The 15,649-nt window shown below is 49.8% G+C and overlaps 3 protein-coding genes and 1 non-coding gene across 4 annotated transcripts; 3 read left to right on the top strand and 1 right to left on the bottom strand.

The window, feature by feature from the left end:
- Window positions 1-2,657: 2,657 nt before the first annotated feature.
- Window positions 2,658-4,702, top strand: CTHT_0030860 (uncharacterized protein; the record flags this gene model as incomplete). Its single annotated transcript, XM_006693471.1, has 6 exons — window positions 2,658-2,890; window positions 2,944-3,000; window positions 3,052-3,089; window positions 3,155-3,225; window positions 3,285-3,434; window positions 3,500-4,702. The coding sequence occupies 6 exons, from the start codon at window positions 2,658-2,660 to the stop codon at window positions 4,700-4,702; spliced, it is 1,752 nt and encodes a 583-aa protein (XP_006693534.1).
- Window positions 4,703-4,890: 188 nt separating this feature from the next.
- CTHT_0030850 (uncharacterized protein) lies at window positions 4,891-7,365 on the bottom strand (the record flags this gene model as incomplete). The annotated part of the gene is made up of 1 exon (XM_006693470.1): window positions 4,891-7,365. The coding sequence occupies one exon, from the start codon at window positions 7,363-7,365 to the stop codon at window positions 4,891-4,893; it is 2,475 nt and encodes an 824-aa protein (XP_006693533.1).
- A 1,015-nt stretch (window positions 7,366-8,380) lies between these two features.
- Window positions 8,381-9,366, top strand: CTHT_0030840 (uncharacterized protein; the record flags this gene model as incomplete). The annotated part of the gene is made up of 2 exons (XM_006693469.1): window positions 8,381-8,741; window positions 8,813-9,366. The coding sequence occupies 2 exons, from the start codon at window positions 8,381-8,383 to the stop codon at window positions 9,364-9,366; spliced, it is 915 nt and encodes a 304-aa protein (XP_006693532.1).
- A 4,826-nt stretch (window positions 9,367-14,192) lies between these two features.
- CTHT_0030830 lies at window positions 14,193-14,264 on the top strand. Its single transcript has one exon. It is a non-coding gene; the product is annotated as a tRNA-Cys (tRNA).
- Window positions 14,265-15,649: the final 1,385 nt, after the last annotated feature.

Genomic DNA, 15,649 nt, shown 5'->3' with positions numbered 1-15,649 from the left:
TACGGCTGCCAGTGTCTCCTTGCCTTCTCGAAGGGGCTGGTCTCATCAGTGCAAACGGAGAGTTTCCGATTCTCCTGATGAAGTTCGCTTGCTCTGCTCACCTTTCGAAATCTCAAGATCTAACTGGTCACAGCCAAGGCTTTAAGTTCCTGCAGTCTAATTGCAGCGGTACGCAACCGTTAATTGCCCCATCAAATCAAGCCGGGCTGCTCTAGAATAACCACCAAAGAATGACGGGACACATAGGAACAGCATCTCCCGTGACTGTGGCCAGCGATGTGCTTCCGAAGAGCAACCGTAGGATCAAGAAACTTTCATGGCCTAATCTTGTTCTTCGTTTGCCATCGAACATTGTTTAACTGTCATCGCTAAGGTCGTCCACCATAACGGAACGCTCCTCTCTACATGGACTGCTATGCCACACCGGCATACAGACAACATATATCTCTCGCCAAGCAAGCTCTTGTGCAGCCGTTTTACAGCCACAATTGCCACCACACCTCAGTGCTTGCAGCCCAACCCTCCAGGGAAGCTATGTCTCAGAGTGATGACAAGTGGACCTCTATCCTACAGATATGGTTGACCGCTTAGCGCGGAAGTCGGTCGACTTGTCTGGGTTAAGAGATATTTGGCGTGGCTGCAATGAAATGCTGATGCTAGTCAACCCGCGGAGCGCCGTGAGTTTGCTTGGTGGAGTAGAATCTGCAGAGTAGCCAGCGTACATAAAAGTGTTCGTATGGTCGAGTGTTTAGTGCATCCTACTGCCATGTAGGAGGGACAAATGCTTGTTCAACTGCAAAGACATGTATGTGTATGCATCTCTACTTATATAACTGCCGATAACAGCGCATTGTGGAGTCTCGAATCCTTGCCGACTGACTCACCGTACATTGCCAGCGTCAGCATCGCCGTGTAGCTAGTTAAAATATTCGTGAAGATCGCTCTGCCGATCACCCCCCATGAGGGACGGATTGGAAACCGGGGCGGCCCGCTTGGGAGATCACTCAGCTGTCTTGCTCGTGAAAGGGTCCCCTTAGCAATTAAACATTTGCCATTCAGCCACTGAACGAAGGCATCAAAATTTTTTGTAAAAGTTTATTCTGGAAGGATGTCACTGCATTATCACCACGTTCCCGCGTTGATCGTCCTGTCTGTCAACTTGCGTTTTGCAGTCCTGCTGTACATGGGTACTGTGAGCTGTCACCGATGGCAAGTGATGTTCGGTGGAAGGGAACCTTTGGGAATGACATCGTCGACGACGTCGAGCAGTATGAACAACAAGCTCTCACTGCTGTCATGATGGCTTATCCCTCAGCCCTCACTTAGCCTCATCCTCCTGTTCCTTCTTCGCCCCGAGTCGATATTTCAGATCCCTTTCTAAGCACCACCCGCTCTTCATCTTGACTATCATGAAGTTTCTCTCGCTCCTTACCACAGCAATTGTTTCCCTGCACTGGCTGTCCCATCGCCAGCGGACCCAAACTTTCTGCTCGTGGTGCGTCCTGTAGTCAAATGAACACCCCCAGCTACTGCGCTGGCACTAAAATAAACCATCTCCCTCTTAAGGACCTACCTTTGCGGGGCTCCCATTTCAATGAGAGTAACCAGCCTATCCAGGGCAACCACACTCCCTGTCGGAACTCTGCTCGACCGCTTTGGAAGCGAGTATGGAAACTTGATCCCGGCCGGGGCTTCGTATAGCCAGCGCGCGCTACCCCGAGTAACCTTGTTTCGAGCGATCTTTCCTATGTATTTTTCGTGTTTCAGGGAGCCTTTGTTTTCTAAGCCTTGACGTAAAGGAGCTAATCAAAGTTCTTCTGCATAGGGTACCGTAAAACTATCAGGTGTATAGAGTGCTGCAGCCCCTGACTGTTTGGCTGGGCCGATCGCGCCGTGGTTTCAGCAGCCTGCAGGCGGTGGCCAGTACATGACGCACAGCAATATTCTGGCATTGGTCAATGAGGGCCACCTGTCGTGGGAAGAGGTTGAAATGATGATTCCGTGAATATTTGTCGACTTGGTTAAAGTCACGTGAGTTGTGAATGAGGGGGTGCCGAAGATACACGCCCTGTACCTACTTATGTTTACATTAAGAGGTTACACCAATGAGGTGCCACTTCACCAACCTAGCTACGTCACTGACTTGAAGATTCCCCGGTCCATGTCACTTAGCGGAGAGACGCTCTACCCCATAAGGATCTATGGTTTTGGGATAGTAGTATGCATCAAAGTCGACACTATAGTTATCCGACACTATAGTTATCCAACACTATAGTTGTCGGGATTCGTCCGTATTAAGGATACTTGGACTCAGGAGCATGTAAGGGATCTTACACGGAGATCTCTTTGGGGTTTCGCTCAGACATAACCGTCATGACGTCGACAGCTGGAGACATGTACGACATCGCGCAATCTAACTGGAGAACGAGCTTTAACGTATCTTGAGAAAATCTCCGATTGGATTAAGTCATCAAAGCGAATATTCTTTGGGCTCATTCCCGGTCAAAACAAATAAGACAGCGGTTAATTTCTGGAAGGGAGCATCTCAACGACGTCATCGGCGTCATAAACAACGGGACAGAAGACCAGCATAAAAGAGAGAGGTTGTCCCTCGGCTCAGGAGAACTACCCTAACTGTGCACTAATTGAACCTAAACATGAGCAACACCAACCAACTTGACCCCAAACAGCACCCACTTCTGGCCACTGCAATGGCCATCGGGGCCGGGCTTCAGGGGGAGCGTCGGAACCCGCGTGTAAGCCATATGCAGAGCGCTAATGAGGGACCAGCCGATATCATTGCGAAAGTCTCGGGCTGTGTTTCCGGAGGGAAAAGGGAGGATGATAGCCTTTACTTTACTAATAATGAAGCTATTCCCTTTCCTGATCCGTAAGCTAAGACACCCTGTCATGTCAAAGTAGCATGCTGAAAGTTTGCAACAGGTCACATAGCAAGACCGTCGGAGGCATTCCCGTTGCAAGCGACGTCTTCCTGTTCCAGTAAGCGCATGTCCTCTCTCTAGGAAGAGTTCCCCCCTGACGTTGCATCAGGAAGCAGCAGCATTTTAACCGATCTAAGCCATTGGAGAGTAGGTTAAAACGATTGATCCAATTCACCTCATACGTCAAGTATGTCTGACCATTTGAAAAACAGGGATGGTCCATCCGTGTGGTTCAGGAGCCTTTGGATACTTTGAGTGCACCAAAGATGTCACTGCTCTCACGGTAGAATGCATTTATCTGTCAGTCACAACAATACCAGCACTAAGCTAACTTGTACAAAGAAAGCCAACTTCCTTGGTACCGTTGGTGAGAAGACGCCAGTGTTTATCCGTTTCTCCACGGTGACTTTCGGTAGAGAGTACCCTGATCAAGGGCGCAATCCCCGTGGCTTCGCCATCAAGTTCTATACCCTGGAAGGAAATTATGATATCGTGGGTCTAAACTTTGCAAGTCGCCCCGAACACAATTTAAATGTATTAAGGCTGACCTTGATCAGCCAATCTTCTTCTGCCGCGACCCCCTTCAAGGCCCAGATGTCATCCGCTCTCAGTACCGCAACCCGCGAAACTTTCTTCTGGACTGGGACGCCTGTTTCGACCTACTAGCCAACGCCCCCGAAGCCAACCACGCCGGGCTGATGTTCTTCAGTGACCACGGAACTCCCCAGGGATGGCGTAACTACCACGGATACGGTGTGCACACCTTCAAATGGGTCAACAAGGACGGCAACTTCGTCTACATCAAGTACCACTTCCTAGCCAAGAATGGTCAGAAGCAGTTCACCGACGAGGAAGCGGTCGCCATGTGCGGGCGGGACCCAGACTACTCCAAGCGAGATCTTTGGGAAGCTATCGAGAACGGCGCGAGCGTCGAGTGGACGGCGCATGTACAGGTCATGGAGCCGGACAAGGCCGATCCAGACCAGCTCGGCTTTGATCCGTTTGATCCCACCAAGGTCTGGCCTCGTAGCCAGTTCCCGCTGCACGAGTTTGGTAAGATCGTACTCAACAAGAACCCAGAGAACTTCCTTCGCGACGTCGAGCAAGCAGCCTTCTCGCCGGGCAGCATGGTCCCTGGGATCGAAGACTCACCAGATCCTTTGCTGCAATTCCGCATGTTCTTCTACCGCGACGCGCAGTACCACCGACTCGGAATCAACTTGCACCAGATCCCAGTGAACTGTCCGTTTATGGCCCAATCATACGCCTCCCTGAACTTTGACGGCCCCATGCGTACGGATGCTAATCACGCCGGTAACAAGCAATACGCGCCCAACAGCTTCGCGCATAAATTCCGTCCCGATGCCGCTGAGGCTCCTTACGCGGTTGGCGACAATGTGGTTAGCCGTAAGAGCCACTACTGGCATGAGGGGAAGAAGAATGATTATGACCAGGCACGGGAGCTGTGGTCGCGCGTGATGAGCCCGCAAGCGAGGGAGAACACATGCAAGAACACGGCTAAGTACCTGTCTTGCGTGAAGTATGATGAGATCAAAAAGAAGTATCTGGCACAGCTGTACAACATCGCCCCAGATTATGCGAGGGGTGTGTACGAGCTATTGCCTGATCCTGGCTTCGATGTGGATGAGGTTGCGAAACTGGCAGAAGGGGCCCATTTATGGTACAAAGAAAAGAAATTCCGGCCGACAGGGGAGAAGTTGGTTGGCTTTGCTCCAGGCGTGCCCGTCTACAATGTGTGATAGCTATCACTGTCGTCACCTGGAAACCATAGGAGGAAAACTTCTATAGAGACCGTAGATATGATGCTTCCAAAATGTACAAGTCCTTGTTTGTATACGAATTAAACCAGGGGTATATACGACCTCCACTGTTTGCATATTCGCACCGACCACATCTTCCTTTCAGCTCCAAACATTTCTTACCACACTCACCCAAGGTTGAACTCCGACGCGGTATTCATGCTCAGCATTTTCATCTTCTCCCTCATCCTCCTCGCCGCATCCTCATCAACAACACCAAACTTTTCATCATCGCTGCCATCATCGATGGGTTTCTTGGAACCTCTCTTCGCAGCTTTCGCGGGTTGTTCACCATTCTTTTCGCCAGTACCTCCAGCAGCGCTCGTACTGCCACCACTCTTCTTAGAGGTACTCTTTTGGACTCTCCTCGCCACACCGCCACCGATGCCTCCTGGGGTTTCACGTAGCGCAAAAGCTTTCGCCATATGACCCAGATGTAACTGAGTAATATCGAAATAGATACGTTCTTCCTTGATGTGAGTGGCGTAGGCACGGATGTGAGAGCGGAACGCTTGGCGAGCAGATTCGAGGAGAGGGTTCTCTTTCGGTCTTTGATATTTCGCCTTCTTGGCTTTGCCTTTCTTGTTTTTAGACTTGGAGACATCTTCGTCCTCCTCATCATCCTCAGCGGAAGGTTCGGATCCGGGAGGAGGGTTGAGAAGACGTTGTTCGAGATGAAGCTGTAGAGCTTCGGCACGAGTTGCCCATGTTTGCTTTTGTGTCTCTTCTGCAGTGTTGATGTATCCTGAGGGTAGGTTGACTGAGGTGAAGAAAGCCTTTTGAAGGATTGATTCGTAGTGTTGAGGCGTGATAGGCGTCGCAGCAGGTAAGATTGAGAGGTATCCTTCCTCGCAGCCAGGAAGCAGGAATAAGACGGCCTTACCAGGACGACCGGCACGTGCAGTACGACCGATCCGATGAACGTGGTCTGGTACTGCAAAGGCGGGATCATATTCGATGACCAGATCGACCGCAGGAACATCAAGACCACGAGAAGCAATATCAGTCGTGACGAGGATTGCAGGGTCTTTGCATTTGGTAAAGGACTGCAACGTGGCTGACCGGACAGGCTGAGCCAAGGAACCATGGAGTTTATGGAGGATGATTCTTGGGTTCGCAGGCGATGTGATGTACGCAGCTGGGGCAACTGTGTGTTCTGTGTGGGGATTCGGCTTAACAGGGGAGGAACTGCTTGGTTGTTCCAACGGCTTGGTCTCCTTGAGCAAGTCGAAGTGATAATCAACCGAGTCGGCACATGATATAAAGATGATGGCCTTCATAACGGATCCTTTCCTGGCAAACGTTGACTTGAGCAACGCGATAAGGGTGACTAATCGCAGCTTTGCAGGAACAATGATACTGGACTGTTTTAGCTGTGCTGGGGCTGCAAACACAGATTCATTCACCAGACCAGCATCCTTCTCCAATTCAGCTTTGGTGGCGGTGATGTGGATGGCATCTTCCAGGCTGATCTCGCCGAGTTTTTGCACATTCATCTTCATGGTCGCGGAACAAAGAATGGTAACCCTGCGAGATGGAAGAATGCCATCTAGCATCACACCCTCAGCATTCTGCTTCTCCAACTTGCCAGCCCGGATTTTGTTGACAATGGTCCGGAGATCCTCCTCGAAGCCCATTTCCATCATGCGGTCACCCTCGTCAAGCACCAACCAACGAACAGTACCAACGTTCAAAGTCTTGGTATTATCGAGGTGGTCAGCCAGTCGACCAGGAGTCGCAATCAGGATATTGACGCCTTTCCGTATCCTCGCCTTCTCGGACTTCTTGCTCTCCCCACCATGGACGGTCGTGCAAACCAGCCATGGGGCACAACGTAACACTTTCTCCAAGACCACGGCAATCTGTTTGCACAATTCGCGGGTTGGTGCCAAGATTATAGCAAACAAGCCGGAGTTGCGATGAACCTTGGTCTGCTTGGGGGTCCCATCTTCGTTCAGGCTCAGAGACATAATCCTGTGAACAATGGGCAATAGATAGGCCAGCGTTTTCCCTGAACCTGTTTCTGCCTGGAGAAATGCGTCGCTATCTTCCCGGATCAATTGCGATATGGTGTTTTTTTGGATGGCCGTGGGTGCCTTCAGCTCAAGCTTGGTAGTCAGGTGTTGGGCAAGACGACGCGACAGTCCGAGGTTGTGGAAGCTCGCAGCTTCCTCAGATAGCGGGGCATTGGACGGCTTGAGCGGCTCTGATGGTTCCTCAGGCGCATGTTCGAAGTCGGTGACGGGTGCTGGGAGTGAGCTGAACAGTCTTGACGTGATGTGGCTAGTTTTGACGGGATGAGCTGGGGCTGGCTTCGCGGTGTCGTGGGTCGTCTTGGGTATCTTGGCCTGTCTGCTGCTATCGCAATCCTCTGTTCTTGATCTTTTTCCCGGTCTATTTAGCTCGCGGTTCTCAATCGATGGAAGAGACACGGACGAGACGCCATTCTGTGGGTTATGTTGGCTTTGGGGGTTCTGCAGGGCCTGTTTCGCGCTTCGTTGAGCCTTGAGTCGGTCTCTCCAACGGCCGCCTTTAAACTTAACCGGAGCCTTTATCGGGGCATCGCCCAGCTCAAAGTTGAGAAGCATGCCATCGTCCGCCATGGCTGCTGTGGTGATGCCCCGAATCGAGAGTGAAACGCGATGAAGTTGCTGTTTTGGAGAATTGGCAGAAAAAAGTTGGAGGATGCAGATCGTCCCGCCGCATGCATGTCATCCCAGTGAAAGTCACACCGCCTTCTATATCTGGCTAGTGTGTCGCTCTCCGTATCTTATCTGGACCTGTCTTGTAATCCCCCACCCAGATCTCCGGCGCGTCAACCGTAAAATGTTTCCGACTTCTGCGGACCAAGTTTCTCATGGGATCAGATGAGAAACAGTAGGTGAGCAGACTTGCGCATCAGTTCCGCTCCACTCTAGTGTGTAAGCCGATTTCTTTCGATACCAGAATGGTGTCTCAGATGCGCGATGCCATGCTCGTCTATACAGCCCTCTGTCTGCTAGCTGATACCGAGCTCATGTCATCAGGAACTTGGAAGAATGCGTGAACCTGACAGGCTCGCCTCTACCGCTTCCGCGCGTCCGCATCTGCATTCATAAATGAAGGGATCATGAGACCTTCGGTGTTCCCACAACCCATCTTTAGATCGTCTACTAGCTGAAATACAGCCCGTCCTCATCTGCGTTGGAGCTGGGCTATCCCGAGGGACTCCCAACTTTCAGGCTCGGGACTGCTCTTAGTGTATTCCACACAAACAATATCCTCTTCTTCTCTGGACAGGTTCGGTCATTTCGGCGCGTATCGGAGAAAAAATGACTACTAGTAATCTGATCAGCTTCTGTTGGCTGCTTCAAGCAGCAACTGGGTAACACAACCGCGCAGTGGTCGATGCTGGTTGGTTTATATGCATTTGGACTTCCCCAAAGCACTCCGATCACCATAATAACTACCCACATCCGGCTTACGAAGTGACGGGAATTGGCACATTCCTCCGCTGCGATACCCTCTAGCCACTTCCTTTTGCAATTGCCATTACATCGGGGTTCCGGACCTGCGGGAAGCTGCCACTGAACACAGAATTAAATTCTAGGCCGCACCCGTCCGACGCTGAGTCCGAGAATGCCCCCGGGATCTGCGTTTCAACCCCTCAACGTTCTACGGCGTCCCACGCTCCAGGCCAACATGAGTACCCAGTTTGCTGCTGTCGCCGCTATCGCCGGCATTGGCGCCTATGTCCTCTACTCGCGCCAGAGCAAGACCGACAAGTCACACAAGCCCATCTTCAGCAGCTTTGGTATTCGCAAGCTTCGCCTCCATAGCACCGAGATGATCAATCACAATACCAAAAAGCTGCGTTTTGAGCTTCCTGACCCGAACCAACCCAGTGGGCTTTCACTTACGTCGGCCTTGTTGAGCATCTCTTTCCCCAATGGCAGCTGGCGTCCGGTCTTGCGACCATACACGCCCACTAACGATTTGTGTATGCAAGAACCCGCCTGAAAACTGCCTTGTGACCTCGGACACCCGAGTGCTAACTCTCTTCCGTCGCAGCTGAGCCAGGGTTTATTGAGCTTATGGTTAAGCTCTACCCGAACGGCAAGGGAAGCGGCTATTTGCACTCTCTCAAGCCTGGGGACACTGTGTCTTTCTTGCCTATCCCAGGTCTTGCCTGGAAGCCAAATCTGCACCCCCATGTTGTTGGCATTGCTGGAGGTGCCGGCATCACACCCATGTACCAGCTAGCGCGTGGCATCCTGAAGAATCCCGACGACCGCACCCGCATCACCATCGTTTGGGGTGTCAACACGGAGGCCGACATGTTTTTGAAGGACGAATTTTCCGAGCTCGAGAAGAAGTACGGCACTGACAGATTCAAGGTGGTATATGTTGTTGCATCTCCAGCATCGTCCAGTGCTCCGTACGAGAAGGGATTTGTGACGGCGGAAATGCTAGAGAAGCATGGGTTGAGCAGCAAGGATGAGAAGAACCGCGATGCCAGGGTGCTTGTGTGTGGCCCTCCTCCGATGGAAAAAGCCCTCAAGGCCAAGGAGTGGGGCGTGTTGGCTAAGCTGGGATATAAGCCAGACCAGATTCATACTTTTTGAGTCTGGTTCTAGGATAATGTTGGGTGACGGCTTTCTTTTGTTCGCTTTGTAAGATACTACATGGCATGGGCATTTGGCATTCTATGCAGTAGAGTGGTAAAGGCAATCACTATGGTTCTCGTGCTATTATTGGGTAGTGACTCTGTGGGTTGGCTGGTTACACAGGTCATGCAGGGTGGGACTGTCTTGAGCCCATCCTATCGACAGCACCCAATTGAACTTTTCTTTTTCAAAGACTCTCCAAGGCTTTAAGTATTCCTCACTTGTCCTTGTCTCTTGATGTTTGGACTTGCATGTGAGGCCTTACGCAGATCAAGTCTTGAAACGATATTCCAGCTGACTACATAATCAACTCTTTCATCTTAAACATGGAGTAACCGAAACTCAATGGACGAATTAGAAGTTTCAGTGATTTTAGTTTTTTCTCATAATGTTTCCTCTAGCAATATTGTACAAGTGAGCCTTACTTAAGTCATCTGACCTTCTCTACTCCTCTCCGCTACGTGCATCACGGTCCATCTAGTCTGTGCTCTTCTCAACTTTCTCAAGACCACAGACCCAGCTACTGGGCTGGCCACAGGCACGAAAAGCCAAATACCCCTACCGTTCTCGAAATCTAGTGCATATTCCGTAGGTTGAGAGTCCAATCACTCTCCTCTGCGTACGATCACACTCACGGCATCCCCATTTTGCCAGCATTGAGACCAGCTGACTCGCACGATTCACAATATATATTACGATTCTTCTGAGCACAAGCTGTCTCAGGAAGGGGCATGGATTCGTTGGCGTGATGGAGAATGGGAGGGCAAGGTTCATTTCAAAGAATTAACAGTCATTTGGCCGTCCGGCTGGAGGAAGTCAAGGGCGAGAAGGATGTGAAGAACTACGTGGAACGCACGCTTGGACAGAAGGAATTTTAGAATGGACTGACAAATGAGGTCAAGGGCCAGAATGAGATGGAGAAGGAAGAGTAACTCTGGGGCTTGCTGATTGAGAATTGCTGACTTTATCGCCACACGGGAGGCGTGGTTCATTGATCAGGAGTTTCGTGTTGTCTGGGACAAGATGAACTTCGGGCATGAAGTTGGCGAGGTGGAGCTGCAGGTTGTTGAGGATGGGCCTTTGAGTGATGAGGAGAAAGTAGACATTACGGTGGTGATGTACCGGAGGATCGATGAGTTTATGGAATGCTACAAGCGAGCAGGGGATATGAAGGGCGCAAAGGGGAAGTTGACTGCTTAGTTTGACACGGTCGAGAAAATGAAGGATGCTGAAGAGGAAGCAAAGCGGAATATCATGTACTGAATGGGCTGATTGGATAACCTTCAATGCGAAGTATTGTCAGTACACAAGGGTAATGATAAATGCTGGACTGCATGGAGGTGTAAGCCCGAGTTTTCAAGCCATACGTTATCGAATCCACAGCCAGTATAACAAAAGTGATAATTCCTTTGTCAGTGATCAGTTAGGGCTTCTGGAGGTCTCTAACTAGAAAGACAGGATATGTGATGACACCGTTACACTGCCAGATCATGTCATAGGATTCAAGTTCATCTGTTATACAGCTACTGCTCAGCGAGCCTTAGTGGAAGTCTAGGACCCAGGATTTGCTCTATCTTATGTGGTCACCTTTTGCTCTCCCTGATTCAATTGAATCCACTCTTTCCTGGATTCCAGCGCTTCAATCAAACTTGAAAGGTCAATTGGTCATTGGATGTGTCAATCTGGTCACAAAAGTTAAGAACTTCCTCGTCGGCCTTTCGGCATCAATGAACTTCAACCAACTCTGCGTTTCCCTTGCTTTTACCATGCCGCTCAAGGATGTCGGGGTTGAGTTGTAAAATTTTTCTATATCTTTGATCAAAAATCTCGGCTATGTCATCGGTTTTGTCAATGCTTCTGTTCAGTACTATTTCTCTGGCCAGTTCGCAAGGGTGCTTGAAGAACAAAACCAGAAAAGGTTCGCTAAACTTGAGTGTCAGCAACTTCAGCTTTTGGGTTCAACATACGAACTAAATGGGGGCGTACAACCTGCTTAAAGTCTTGGGCCTAGTCTAGCTGTCGAGGAAATCCATCCAAAAGCATAGGCTGGTCAGGAGCATCCCTCAAGCGAGCCTGAATCACCAGAAGAAGCCGTTCCAGGGTAGCGGCTCCCCGCGGTGAACATTGACGTGTATGACTTCGTCTGCAGCGTCGTTTGAAATACTGCCGAAGCATCTCACCAATGGAGATGTGCGCAAGAGAATATTCTTCGGCCAATCTCTTGCATCGAGTTCTCTTGCCAGTGCCATGGGTGCCTATTTGTGTTACTGCACAGTGCTCCGAATGCAGGCTGTACGACTCTGAGAGTGCCATTTACCAATAATGTAGATAAATGGAAAAACCTCTGTGTCACCCAGGGGTGCCATATCGGTATAGATTCGTTTGGCGAACTTCTTATCTCTGATATTGGCTTTTCTAGCTCTTTCGGATATAGTTCGAGTGTCTTCGGCCGTCCTTGAATAGGTTCTGAAACTGTCTCTTAACTGATGTCCGTTTGAGTCAGATTCATCGTCTGCATTTCGCGACGACACTCCATTCCTACATATATGTTAGAGCTGAATCCACTACTAAACTCCAAGCAAGCTTCATGATAAAATCTTCATTCTGTTGACTTTTGGGAAAGCATCTTGCTCAGACCGATGTTAACAGGCCTCAACGCGGTATGTTCTTAGTCGATATGTGCCCTGCCGACTTAATTCAGTTGGAAACAATATTCTCCAGTGATACGAGCCTTCAGGAGAACCTATATCAAACCTGCAGAAAGACGGGAGACTGCGTAGTGATACACGGAGTGATCATATTGTCAATTTGAGGGTCTTCGAGAGCCATTAGGAGTGTTTTCTGGAAGAAGTATGCGCTTCTAAGATGGTAATCTTCCTGCTAACATCTCGGTCTTTACAGTGATGTCTTTCAATTTTCTAGACTTTGCTAGAGTCTGCCTCAGTTCAGTTCAACAATGCACTGTCAGCATAATCTTCAGCTTGTAAATCGTTGTCATGAGAATCGTCTTTAGTTATCTGTTGCTCCTCAAGCTCATCACTTCTCACTGGATCAAACATGGTTGCCGCAAGATCCCCATATCTGTCAACTATCACTTCTCGCAACGAAGCAACTACTCCTGTGCCTTCTCTTTCCACATAATAACTACTTCGCATGTAGAACCTCTCAAACGACAGTTTCAAGCACTGCGTCTGATCTTTGAGGCGGGATACGCAAGGTTGACCTTCCCGGGGGAGAACCGTTCCTCTATCCCAAACTGTTGAGCGAAATGATTGTATTTTGCAAGGAAGAACTGAAGCTTGAGTCTTTGTCAATTGTCAGCAACGGAAGCATGATAAATGAGGACTTTCTCCGAAAATATGCCCTGAATATCGATATTCTAACTGTTAGCTGCGACTCCTTCGATGAGAGCTGTCAAGGTCATTGGATGGAGTACTGGACACCACAATCACGTCAAAAAGTTGTACCAAAATGCATCTTGATGCCGCAAGTACGGGATTATGTTACAGATCAACACTGTGGTCAATTGCTGCAATGTCCACGAGGACATGAACAGGCATTTCTTCGAGCTTGAACCGTTCCGATGGAAGTGCTTTCAGATTCTCATTGCACCCGGAGAGAACGATTCGAAAGAGATACTCCGCAACACTCACCGGTTTACCATTACAGATGACGAGTTTAACGCATTCTGCAAAAGGCATGCTGCGCAAAAGTACCTGGTACCAGAGTCCAACCAAGTCAGTAGCTTTCTAAATCGGATGAGTACCTGAGGTTTTACGACAAGTTAGGCAAATACACGTCGCATTCTATTCTCGAGGTTGACGTGCAGAAGGCTCTGGAGAGTGTACCCTGGGATGAGGATGCCTTCTTGAACAGGGGAGGGCTCTATGACTGGACGAATCAGGCCTGCACCTTAGTCAATGACAGAAACGGCTGCAAAGAACTCGGAACCTAGAATGGTAATGCATCGTCCTCACCGACCATCGACTGGGAGCCTAGGACCATATACAAAGACGGAAGCTTACTGATTTCTCTCAACGTTCCCACATTAGAACCTAACCCGCTCGTCATCTCATGGCGGACTTTCTGTTCGGTAACTGCTCGGTGTAAGAAATCTCGCTTCGGACTTCAATTTTATGATGATGAAGCACTTTTACCACACTTCGGAGAATTTTTGGCTTTCATATATTTTCCTGCCGTGGTGCTCTCTCTTGGTTATTCTTAGACTACGGAGCTTGATGGCCGGATTGTATGTAAGTGCCGCGAGCTCCGCCCGCATTTCTGCGACGGAAGGTTTCACAACTTTGAAGAGGGCCCAAACCGCACACTCTGGCTGCGACGGTGAGTTTACAATGGACCAATCTCGTTCGTATTAGAGTTAAGGCTGGTTCATAGAGAGCATCCCAATTGTCTCTGTTACGCGAACCCAAAGCTTTGGGATAATACAGAGGAGCTGGAGGGTTGGAGAAACCCGCAGTGTGAGTTGCGAGTCACAAATCCTTTACTTGAAAATTCAGCCAGGCAGGGTTGCCAGAAAACGCTTGGGATACTTCTTGAGTGCACAAATGTAGCCTACGTTTAATATTAGCCTTCAGGGTTATGAACATAAGTTTAGTCCAAGCAAACAGTAGATAGCTAAAATTGCCCGTGAATGTTGTGAGAGGTCGACCGATCCTTAAGGTGACCCACCCAGCATGCCAAAAGTGGGGAGCTGTACCGCAGCACTGGCATGGGTATGATGTATCCAAATTCCAGGCCGAACTTGCATCAGCTCAATTTAACAGGGACGAGTAGCTCAGGGGTAGAGCAACCGGCTGCAGTCCGGTAGGTCACGCGTTCAAATCGCGTCTCGTCCTTCTCTTTTGCATCTTATAAACTACTTTTTGCCCTCTTCAACTCCTTCGCACTAAGCGATTGGTGGTCACCTGGATTTCTGTCGATCATCCTCAAATTGACCCTCCCCTTTCTGCTCGAGCCGCTGATCGATTAAGTTTCTCTTGATATTCGTCGCTGCGGCGCGCTAGGTCTGGCTACGTTTCCTCCCCATGATGTACATTTTTTTTACGATCAGGCCTTGTGTTACAGCAAGAGATTTCTTGCGCCTGCCCAGAGCTTTTCAGCGAAGATTCAAGGCTGGCCTGCTCAACGAACCAGTGTCCAATAGCAAGCGAGTGGCTCTCGGGATCCGGTCCCGAACCAGTCTAACACATGCAGCTGCATCAACCGTTGGTTCCAGCACCGTCGTGCTTACATCTGGGAAAAATAGCCGCAGGCCTGGGGTGTGGGTGGTGAGTTTGGGTGCGTGCCATTACCCCTCCCTTCCTGTGCTGCGCCTGCGGCACTGCGACCAGCCACTGGCCACTTCATCGGCGCAGGCCTGACCCTCGATTATTTTTCGAACATTTGTGGCTCAATGCTGCTATTTGAAGAAACGAGTGATATGCTAGCATTTAGCTTTGTGCAAAGGGGAAAAACTGCAAAGCTCTTGCTCCTCGATCCTAGCTGTGCCGACCTACACTGCTGCTCGGCCCGGTCAAACTTCGTGGGGGCCACGAACTGAATCAAGAGGCTGACCTGTCTAGGCAGAATGTGGAGCCTAGGCCATCCGACGCAAAGGCTGTAAGTATCTTGCGTGGAAGAGACCATCAAAGCCAACGTCGAGATAGTCGGAGCCAGTGTAGAAGGTGGCCGGCGAGCAACATGGAACCTTCCGGTGCTCTCGCACTAAGTTTTTAGCCAAGTTGCTTACATACTATTTACTTACTGTACGCAGAGCACATGCCACGCAAGGCTCGATTTTTTGGATGTTGCACAGCTTCGCAACCTGTCCCGATTCTTTTGCAAATCTGCCTTTCCGGCCCAGTTGTTCCGGCCCCCTAAGGTTTAATCCGCTGACTTAACCAAGATCGGCCTACCCATCTGGATGTTTGTCGAGCCTAAGGCTGCAAAGACAGCCACTGTCTTTGATGGAAGGACGGAGCACGAGTCTGTTGCTACTGTGTAGATACGAGACACAAGACGCATGTCATTGTGCTGGGGCTGCCCGAAGTCTACCCAGCTTAATAACGTGCATTTCTTTCATTTCAAAGTCCTAGGTCCTTCGTTTTTTCTTCATTGACCCAGCTTCTTCGAGAGTCAGCTGTGATTGACCCTAAAGTCTCTCATTCTCCTCTCTGCCCCATCAGCTGGGCCCTCACATTTCGATCCCCAGACGCAGCTGCGGCAGTTGCACGATCACGAC

The sequence above is a fragment of the Thermochaetoides thermophila genome, assembly GCF_000221225.1.
Source record: "Thermochaetoides thermophila DSM 1495 unplaced genomic scaffold scf7180000011816, whole genome shotgun sequence".
In the NCBI taxonomy this organism is placed as follows: domain Eukaryota; kingdom Fungi; phylum Ascomycota; class Sordariomycetes; order Sordariales; family Chaetomiaceae; genus Thermochaetoides; species Thermochaetoides thermophila.
Note: the sequence above shows the minus strand (reverse complement) of the source record. Positions and strands in the feature narration are given on the sequence as shown.